General features: G+C 54.1%; 2 protein-coding genes across 2 annotated transcripts; both read right to left on the bottom strand.

The window, feature by feature from the left end:
• Positions 1-44: 44 nt before the first annotated feature.
• On the bottom strand, positions 45-3511 carry LOC106901375 (essential MCU regulator, mitochondrial-like). The gene is made up of 3 exons (XM_014964050.1): positions 3277-3511; positions 1234-1374; positions 45-328 (listed from the first exon to the last, which is right to left on the bottom strand). The coding sequence occupies exons 1-2, from the start codon at positions 3433-3435 to the stop codon at positions 1237-1239; spliced, it is 297 nt and encodes a 98-aa protein (XP_014819536.1). The 5' UTR covers positions 3436-3511; the 3' UTR covers positions 45-328; positions 1234-1236.
• A 222-nt stretch (positions 3512-3733) lies between these two features.
• On the bottom strand, positions 3734-9290 carry FAM109B (family with sequence similarity 109 member B). Its single transcript, XM_014964049.1, has 2 exons — positions 9183-9290; positions 3734-8649 (listed from the first exon to the last, which is right to left on the bottom strand). Exon 2 carries the CDS (start codon positions 8639-8641, stop codon positions 7826-7828), a length of 816 nt encoding a protein of 271 aa, XP_014819535.1. The 5' UTR covers positions 8642-8649; positions 9183-9290; the 3' UTR covers positions 3734-7825.
• Between the last annotated feature and the right edge of the window lie 856 nt (positions 9291-10146).

Raw genomic sequence — 10146 nt, 5'->3', positions numbered from 1 at the left:
TAGGACATAGGCACATAATCTATAAAAACACAAGACCAAAGTCATACATCTCGATCTCTTCATCTTTAATTAAGTGTTTCCCATATTGCTAATAAAAGGAATCCCAAGCAGTCTTTGATGAGGTGATCGTGTGTGTGCAAGGATGCAGGGCCTATCAAGCACTTCCTTCAACCCAGAGCTACAGATTTCCAGACACGTGCAGGACACTCACTGGCAAAGGGGATGCAGAGCCCCCCCGTCCCGTTTAGGAAGGACAAAGCACAAGTGACGGATGTTGGAACCATTGCGTTGTGAATGGTTTTTGCCCTTCTGTTCTTCCATAACAGTTCTGCAAATAGAACAATAAGCCATTACTCTTCAGATACACTGTACTGAGTTCCAGCCTGTACCTTCCCCCCAAACCACACAATGCAGGGGGGGGTTACATAAAAGGATTTTCTAACAGGCCACTGCAGTCTTTACAACCTTTTAATTCTCTGGTTTTAGCTGCACAGCACACGCTGGAAAATCCCTTTATCAAATAGAATACATCCACCAAACGGATTATAAAACACTATTTACAACAACGTCTTTAAAACAACTTATTTGTTCTATAAATAAGTACACTCAAATATAAGTGTTTACACAAGGGCAAGCCAAACACAATAACAGAAAATGGAGGGAAGCGTGGTGTAGATAAAGGAAGAGCAGAAATAATTCACCTTTATCTGATGAGTCTGAATGGTCCAACTACTCCAGAGATCAGTGGTGTAACACCCACTGGACAGTTCGTTCCAATGGGTTCTGGAGTTCTCTCAGATTGTTCACCTCTATATCAAAATTTCATTCTCTTTTAAAAAACTCATTCTGTGAGTTAGCAAAAGACTTTTAAACAGGTAAATGTGTAATAATGCTGAAGCCCCTCTTTTCTGTCTGCAGTATAGACCCTCGCTGACTATAGTTTATTTTTATTTCTGGTTCAAATTAAAAGATCTGAACTGCCATCAGTTTATTACAATCTCTAACAAATGTATCTTGTGGAGATTTCACATTCAGATACCAGTCTGGCCTACTGCAGTATAAAGGAATTGAAAAGTTTGTAGCCAGAGGCAGTACAGCTGTAGGTGTCCATGTGTTTAACTGCAAATGCAACTTTTAGAGCTGCTGCTGTCTGTATTTCTGAGATTCTTTTCCCTGCCCTAAGTCAAACAGGAAGCATAAATAATTAGATTGCTGATGATCTTAATGACATACCCTTTAATCATCATCGTCATCATCCTCTGGGACAAAGATATCATGTTCTTCAAGTAGGGCTGCAAAGTTCTTACTGATCTGAGTCCCGACGTACAGGAAAGGGATCACAACGCTGAACACTCTGAGGAGGCCGAAGGGCGTCTGCAGGGAGTCAATTGGAAAAGATTAATCTTTACCAGCAAATTGCCCTGTGGCTGAGCCTGCACATTCCCAGCTCCACAAGGGCACAGAGGGCCCAGGGAGCAGCAGGAGAAATGCTTTGCTCTCCGTAGGGCCAGACCCCATCACCGCACAGCACAGAATCACAGAATGGCAGGGGTTGGAAGGCACCTCTGGAGATCATCTAGTCCAACCCCTCTTCCCAGCAAGTTCACCTACAGGAGGTTGCACAGGATCACATCCAGGCAGGTTTTGTCTATCTCCAGAGAAGGAGACCCCACAACCTCTCTGGGCAGCCTGTTCCGGTGCTCTGCCACCCTCAAAGTGAAGAAGTTTTTCCTCGTGTTGAGATGCAATCTCTGGTGTTCCAGTCTGTGCCCATGGCCCCTTGTCCTATTGCCGGGCACCACTGAAAAGAGTCTGGCCCTATCCTCTTGATACCCCCTTTTTAGATATTTATAAGCATTGATAAGATCTCCTCTCATTTTCCTTAGTCTTCTCTTCTCCAAGCTAAACAGATCCAGGTCTCTCAGCCTTTCCTCATAAAGGAGATGCTCCAGTCCCTTGACCATCTTCGTAGCCCTCCACTGGACTCTCTCCAGCAGTTCCTTGTCTTTATTGACCTGGGGAGCCCAGAACTGGACACAGTAGTCCAGATGTGGCCTCACCAGGGCAGAGTAGAGGGGGAGGATGACCTCCCTTGATCTGCTGGCCACACTCCTTCTAATGCACCCCAGGAGACCATTGGTCTCCTTGGCCACAAGGACACATTGCTGGCTCACGGTCAACTTCTTGTCCACCAGGACTCCCAGGTCTCTCTGCAGAGCTGCTTTCCAGCAGGTCAGCCCCTAACCTGTACTGGTGCATGGGGTTATTCCTCCCCAGGAATAACCTCCCTACGTTTGCCCTTACTGAACTTCATTAGGTTCCTCTCCACCCAACTCTCCAGCCTACCCCGGTCTCTCTGTATGGCAGCAGAGCATTCTGGTGTGTCAGTCACTCCTCCCAGTTTTGTGTCATCAGCAAACTTGCTGAGGGTATGCTCAACCCTATCCAGGTTGTTGAATCACAAAATCACAGAATCTTCTAGGTTGGAAGGGACCTTAAAGATCATCTTGTCCAACCGTCAACCTAACTTTGACAAAAATAAACACCCGCACAACAAACAAAAAGCAACACCACCACTAAACCATATCTCCCAGCACTACATCACTAGACTAGAACTAGACTGGCCCCAGTACCGACCACCTGGGGAGCACCACTAGCTACAGGCCTCCAGCTGGGCTCTGTGCCCCTGATCATAACCCTCTGAGCTCTGCCATTCAGCCAGTTCTCCATCCGCCTCACCGGCCACTCACTTAACCCACGCTTCCTGGGCTTATCTATGCGGATGTTACAGGAGACAGGGTCAAAAGCCTTGCCAAAGTCGAGGCAGACAGCGTCCACTGCTCTCCGCCCATCCATCCATCCATCCATCCATCCATCTCGTAGTGCAACCCCCAGCATCGGGACAAGAGGAACCCGCGGGGGCTCGGTGCAGGGAACACCAGTGGCTTAGGAAGGGACAGCGGCTACCGGTGTGAAACAGCCGCGTACGGGGAGTGCTTATCGCCTCCTCAGGGCGGGGACCACCGCCGGACCGCGCCGCCCAGGGGAAGCGAGCGGGGCCCGCCCCGACCCCTCAGGGCCGCTCCCGTCACCCACCCGCTGCCGAGCACTTCCGCACCGCCGCCCCGCCCACAGCGCGCCCCTCATTAGCCCAGACCCTGTCACTCACTCCCACCGCCCCACCCACAGCCGACACGCCAGCATCGATTGGCCAGCGCTACCGTCCATTACGCCGCCATTGGTCTGCCGCTCCCCACCCGCTCGCCCCTCACTCACCTTAACCGGCTTGGGCAAAATGGCGCCGCTGCGGGTGACGGTGGCGCTCCGGAAGGGCACAAGCTGCGTGGCCGGGGAGCTGCGCGGCCCGCCCCGGCCCGCCCGCCCCAAGCGAGCCGCGGCCGTGGCCAGTAGCCGCCCGCCTGCCGCCGCCGCCATTCTCTCTCTTGCCCGTAACGGCCGAGCCGAGGCGTCACCCGGGGCGGTGGGGCCGGCGGCTCTCGCGAGGTGTGAAGGGAAGGGCGGGGCCGCGCATGCGCAGGGCGGGCAGGGGCCGCCCCCGGGGGCAGGTGGGGAGCGGGCGGCCCGTTGCTGCCCCCTGGCGGAGAGGCTCGGTGAGGCGGGAGGGGGGGAAACCGGGGCGGGTGATCCCGCAGAGGGACATGGCGGGGATCGCCGGGCCCCGCAGAGGCTTCCCCCACGGGTGTGTGGGTGTGTGTGTGGGGGGGTACACAGCTCCATGGACCTACAAATCGCCAATGCTTTATTGGCTCCACGGCATAAAATACAAACGTACAACAACATCGTGAAACGCATAACACAAGTTCCGCAGGTAAAACAACGGCGCATGCAAAACCGCCTCTTTAAAAAAAAATAAAAATAAGAACACGTCATCTACCTAAAATATAAGCGTTTCAGAAGGGGGGGGGTACTCCTGCGTGGTGTTGGTAGTGTTGCCTGGTGGCTGTGGACATTATAAAGCACGGTCCGTGCTGGGGGAAGATGCCACCAACATGGGAACTTGCCCACATCCCCCGTGTGCTGCCGTGGGGGTGGGTTATTGAAGTTTCTCCAAAGGGAAAGTTTCTCTGCTGAGAAGGGTAAGGCTGGGGGGGTCACCCACCCCCAAACTGTAACAGAACTTGTAACAGAAAGCATCCGATCCTGGTTGTGAATGTCCACCAAACAGCTAGCGGTGGCCACAGGTAACATCCTGAGGTTACTCTAATCACTAGGACCTGGATTCAGTGGAAAACATCACCGCAGTTGTTCTATAAAAATACACATGTGCAGAAATAAAACAAAACATTATGGGCCTGAATGGGAAATCCCAGCCTCAGAAAAATAGAAGGATTTCATCAACTACTTTAGCACGATTGAGATCCGTTTTTGGCACGGCTTACTGAGGCCATGTCACGATTTCCCTTCCTCTTTCAGTCTTCAATATCTTTTAAATTCAAGCATTCGGATTCAAGCATTTTTCTCTCATTGCTTTTGTATTATTATGCTAAAGAAAACTCTTATAAAAAGACTTTACTTCAATACTTTAAGAAAAGTAGCCATTCAGGTTTAGTGTTCAGTCCCCCTTTGCTAGGGAACCTGTTCTATGCTGCCCAGACATTTTCTATTTTTAAAAAATAATAAGGAAAAGCGAAGGCAGGAGGTGAAACAGTCCAAACCTGAATGACAGTGTGTGGCAATCAGTCCCATTTTGCTGTAGGGGACAATGAAAACCCTCTGCTTTCCCTGTAACAATCTCTGCCTGCAGATAGAAGGAGAGGCCGCTCCATTAGCCAGCTGTGTGTGCAATCTCAGGAAGCTGAAATCCCAACCTTCTGCCTGGGGGCTGCTTCGAAGGTGCTGCCATCACCACCCATCCTCAGCCGAGCTGGTTTGACAGTCTCCATCTCAGAGGAAGCACCCAGGTGCTTCCTGCCTAATGAAAGCAAGCGGTGGTGGTCATTAAAAAACCTATACTCCTGCACAAATTCGGACATGGCTCCAATTATGGCTCCTTTTTTGCTCACTAAAGGGCCATCCCTTTTATGGTGAAGCCCTGACCAAGCGCATCAGAAGTCACGCAGCGCTTTGGAGACCTAGCAAAGGCCCAGGCACGGACAGCTGGGCTGAGCACAAATACTGTTCAGGATTCAGCCATTTTCTTCTCGGCGCTGCAGAATAAAACACAAAATTACTCCAAATGTGATCAGAGAGAAACCAGAGTGCAGCTCCTCATTTGCAGGATTTAGCCGGGATATGTACTAACGCAAAGGCAGGTAGCGTGGAAATTGTGCCATTTGAATGGGACAGATTAAAGCATTAAATATAAGCTCTTTAGTAGTGTTACTAGCACAATCCTGGCTTATTAAAAGCAACTAAGCTGCTTAAAAGTGAAACTGCCCTTAAATGAATAATACTGTTTCAGTTCCAGTTCTGACAGAACTGGCTTTGTTAATTTATTTTCCCTTTCAAGTCACTCCCAATTCTTGGGTCTCATGTAGAAACTGACATTACATTTTGATTTATTTTGGAAGTTAAATCTTTACCGTCAAACTTCCTTAAGTCTGAGACATCAGGAATATTCCTCTCTCTGTATTACATTTAAAAAAAAAAACCACATAAAAACACAGAAAAATGCTTGCCAAATCTGACCCGGCCCTAAAATACCCAGGCTCAGAGCGAGGAGGCACCAGGTAGTACCATCCCCTGCTGCTGCTGCCCTTCCACAGGGAAGGGGAGAGGTTCCCAGTTGGAAGGCTGCAGCACTGAACAATTTAAGGAGCAGGTAGGGAGCCAGAGCTGGCCTGTAACTCCAGCCAGCTGGGCTGCTGATAGAGCCCAGGCACTGTTTTTTCTGAACTGTTTTCACTTAAAAAGCAGAACAAAAATAACCCTCCCAAACTTGAATGTCCCTACTGTGAAGAAATACAGGCACGAACTGGAGAGGACTGGATTGCATCGCTCGTATGTGAAGGTTACACTCCCGCTGCCCAAAGTCATATTTGTAAGGTCTGATTTAAGATCTGATTTCCTCTAACATACCTCTGAGCCATAATTAGGCAGCAGGCTGGAAGCTCGTCATCCAAAACTACCAGAGAGGTATTTTCAAAGGCACCAAGAGTTAATGGAAGTCATCTGATTTCTGCATTGGCAATCTCTACTGGCTATTGCAAAGTATTAAGCTCGGTGCGTTTAACTCCAGAAAGGCAAATAAGTTCCTACCAGTTATGACCTGGAATGGCCTCCTGCTTTCCTAGCAAGGCTCCTTAATGAAGCAAGGCAATAAAAACACGTTTAACACTGTTAGATAGAAAGCACAAAGGCCGCTTCACGCATTTTTCCTGCTCTGAAAAACAGCCCCTGCCAAGAGGATAAGGGAGAAGATTTATAAACCCCCATCTCCAGGGTGTTCTCGTCACCCACCTAGTCGTACCATCTGCCTTGTGGCCAAGGTTCCTGACCTACTGAAGGACAAGTCTGTTTCTGTAGCGAGGTCACGGGCTTGCCTCCCCACAGCCCTTCTCACCCGCTGGGAGGATGGGACATGCTATCAAGATCAGCTGAGCGATGCCGACATGAAAGAGGAGGGAAGTGCCAGCAGGTCAGGCACTGGCTTTGGAAGAAGGCAGCAATATGGCTTTGATGGTCAAGGGACAAGCGTAGACACTGCCAACACGCAGTCAGTCAGTGCAACGTGTAACTCACTCCCACACCTTCGCTTCCCCTCCTGGGACCAGCCCTCTTCTCCTCCCTGCTCCTCCACAGCCTCTCCTCCGACCGCACAGCTCTGCCAGGCGCTGGGCAGAGCCACAGCAGCGGGAGAGGCTCTGCAAGACTGCAGCTCTGGATGCTGTCTCAGGCAAGCTGCCCAACGAGCCGGCTCAGCCCTATATGGCACTTTGCAGGAGCTAAAGTCTGCACAGAGGCTGATAAATTCTCCCCTGGGAAGACAAAGAAGCTTTAGTGTCCCTTTTTTGGAACAGGGAAGGCTCAAACGGGAGACATTAACAGGCTTGGCTACCGCTTGACGGAGTCCAGATCAGCCCTGGGGAGCTCCTGGTCCTCGCTTCAGACCAGGCTCAGTGTCTCCTTTTCAGCCTCGCTGCTACGCTCGGATGCAGAGAGACAGATGCAAGCCCGTGAAATCCACATCCTGAGGGATTTAACAGGGAGGAGGGTTAGTGCAGATGAAAGTAAAAAAACAATGACGACGCAAGAGCCCAGTCCTCGTCGCCCTGGCTGCTGGACCAGCCACAGCCATGGTGGCTCACACGTGTCCTGTGGTGAGAGAGGCACAAAGCTGGAGGCACCCGCCAGGACCAGCGGCCCGTCGGAGGCATTTCGTAAGAGCCCAGCCTTATCTGTGGCGAAAGAGCAAAGGCAGAAGGACTTCGGCGCAAGACCATAAACGCTGACCTGTGCAAACTTCCACGCTGAGAAACAAAACCAAAAAGAAAACCAAAAGTGGTGAAGAAGAGGTGGGCGATGAAGCACCCAGAGCATCCACCACGCCAGGATGGCAAGGGGCCAAGTCCGCTGGGTGAGGCTCATGGTCTACGTGCCGGTTTGGGCCCCCTCCACACCTGGTATCACCAGCGGAGGAGAGGGTTTAAAGGCAGCCTCCCCTGGTATTGCACTCTCCAGCTGCATAAAGCCTGACGGAAATGAAATGTGAGGTTTGTGGAAGACCTGGGTCCCTCCCACACGCTAGTGAAGCACACACGCACCGCACACTTGGCCACTGGCCAGGCCACGGGGCAAGCAGTGTCCCTCGCATCGCCCTTCCCGCCTGTGAGACAGGCTACCGGGCATCGGCTCGCACCCCCGGTCACGGGTGTCCCCTCTTCTGCCTCTCCTGCCACTCTCGTCTCAGCACCGCGATCTCCTGCCCGTACCAGCTGTGCAGCTTGGAGAAGCAAGCCGTCTCCGGTGACACTGGGCTCTCCGGCATGGCTGGCGAGAGGCCAGGCACCGGTGACCCCGCGGCACTGCCGACGGCCGAGCGCCGGCGTGGAGGGAGGGGTGGGGGCTTCACGTGCCCCCCATCACGGTCAGGGCAGGCAGCCCCCCCAGGGACGCCACCACCACTACCCCAGGTGGAGTAACCATTCTCCAGGACGGTGGGCTTCTCCTGGAGGGGCAGCAAGGCAGGGTTGGAGAGATGCCTCTTCCTGCTGGAGGAGGAGGATCTCCGCGGAGACTTGTGGCAAGCGGCCAAGGTCTTGGAGGCCTCCTCCAGCTGCTTCTCCAGCTCCCTCACCACCAGCCGCATGTAGTCGAAACTGGCCCGTGAGAGTGCCTTCACCCAGGCCTCCATGGCAGCCTGCCCATCGGCCACCAGCACATAAGCCCGGGCACCAGCGTCGTCAAAGCGGATGGCGAAGGCGAACTCCTCGGCAGCCTCACACAGCTCCACAGTGCAGCCCTCCAGCACCACCAGCCCCACAGGCTCCCGGCTCTCCTTCTCCTCGAAGTAGAAGAGGAGGTTGCCCTTGAGGACGAACCAGCGGCGCTGGTAGGAGGTAGCGTGGTGGTGGTGGGCATGGTGGTGGTGCCGCTCCACCCGCTTGCGGAGGAAGCCGGCATGGTCGGCGGGCGAGTCACAGGTGGCATAGTGGGCCACGCTCCGCTCGTTCAGCTTCATTGCCCTGCCTAGGAGCAGAAGAAGAGAGGGGAGAGGTCAGGTTGGGGTGAGGAACATCTCACCTGCCCCAGCGGGAGAGGCCTGATCCCTCCCCGAGCCCATCATGGGGAAAAGAAGCCCCAACTCCAGTAGCCAGCGCTGCAGGACAGCATCTCACCCAGCGAGTCCCCCCACAAATGGGCAGGCTGGCTCCTTACCACGGAAAGGTGGTCATCACCACAGCCCCACCACTGAAACACCTGCCTCTCTGGAAACAGCAACACCGCTGCTTCGTTTCTTATTCTACAAGTGACCTACTTTGCTGTTTTTTAATGGGGCACATCAAAGAAATTTGCTTGTGTGCCTGGGAGGCGTTCATTCCGCTCTCTCCTCTATTACAGGGCAGGATAAGGAGGGTGTTTTCAGACCCAAGGGCTCTGGGACCTCTGTTTGACCACCCTCTCCCCATCTCCACGCAGGACCACCCATCCCCACCAGCCCTCCAGCAGCAGCACCCCCAGCCCCAGCAGGGTCACCAGCCGCAGGGTGCGAGGTGCCGTACCGGCTCTGCGGGTCAGACCCCAACCCCTTGTCGTCTTCCTTGGGCGGGCTGCTCCCTTGCCGAGGGCCTCCGAAGCTTCACCGTGGCGAGCCCCATCCCTGGTAGGAGGAAAGACGGCAGAGAGGGAGTGACAAACCAGAACAGCTTGGGACTGGCAGAGAAAAAAGCTGCACAGCTCCCATCCCAGAAAGCCAGGGCCCTTGGTGCACCAGAGCAGCCAGAGACACGCGCTGCAGGCGGTGGAAACCAGGGTGGCAAAACTGGGGGCACTTGGCATTGGCTTCAAAGCCTGAGCTCCATCCCAGCTCAGGCCAGCGCTCCCGCGGGTTTGTTTTTTGGCTCCCATGGGTTTGTTTCGGTTTTATTGCAATAAAAACAAAAGAGCTTTTGCAGAAGCCCGCTGCTGCACCATCAGCCCCGTGGCTGGCCGTTTGGCCGGGTGGCAGGTCCCGCAGAAGGACGCGGCGGGCGCAGCCTTTGTGCTGCTACGGCTGCAGAGGGATGTCCAGCCGCTAAAACTCTGCTCGCAGAAAATATGCAGAAAACAAACCACAGGCGCCACTCCCCGGGCCAGATCCGGGGGGGGGGGACACGCTCCCCACTGCGGAGCGACCTCCAGCATCCTTCCCGGAGCCCTTCTCCTCCATCGGGGCTGGCGGGGCAGGGCTGAGGACAAGGGGCCACGGACCCCAGTTGGAAAATGGGACCAAAATCCCATCAGAGGCACGGAAACGATGCTCCCCCAGGGGTGGGGGGGGGGTTGGCCCTCGGCGCGGAACCTCGAGGAACCTCCAGCCCCGCACTCGGGCTGAGGACAGTCGAGGGGAGGGGAGGGGGCCGTGGGGGTCCCGTGGACTCCGCGAGTGGGTGCGTGTGCGATGCCGGGCTCCGCGCCTTTGTGTCCCTGTGCGTGTTTGCCGCCTGCCAAGCGGCCCCCCCGTCGGCCCCGGACCCCCACCCCCCT

Source organism: Calidris pugnax, unplaced genomic scaffold (assembly GCF_001431845.1).
Source record: "Calidris pugnax isolate Ruff unplaced genomic scaffold, ASM143184v1 scaffold44, whole genome shotgun sequence".
NCBI classification, from domain to species: Eukaryota; Metazoa; Chordata; class Aves; order Charadriiformes; family Scolopacidae; genus Calidris; species Calidris pugnax.
This window is presented reverse-complemented; position numbering and strand designations above follow the sequence as displayed.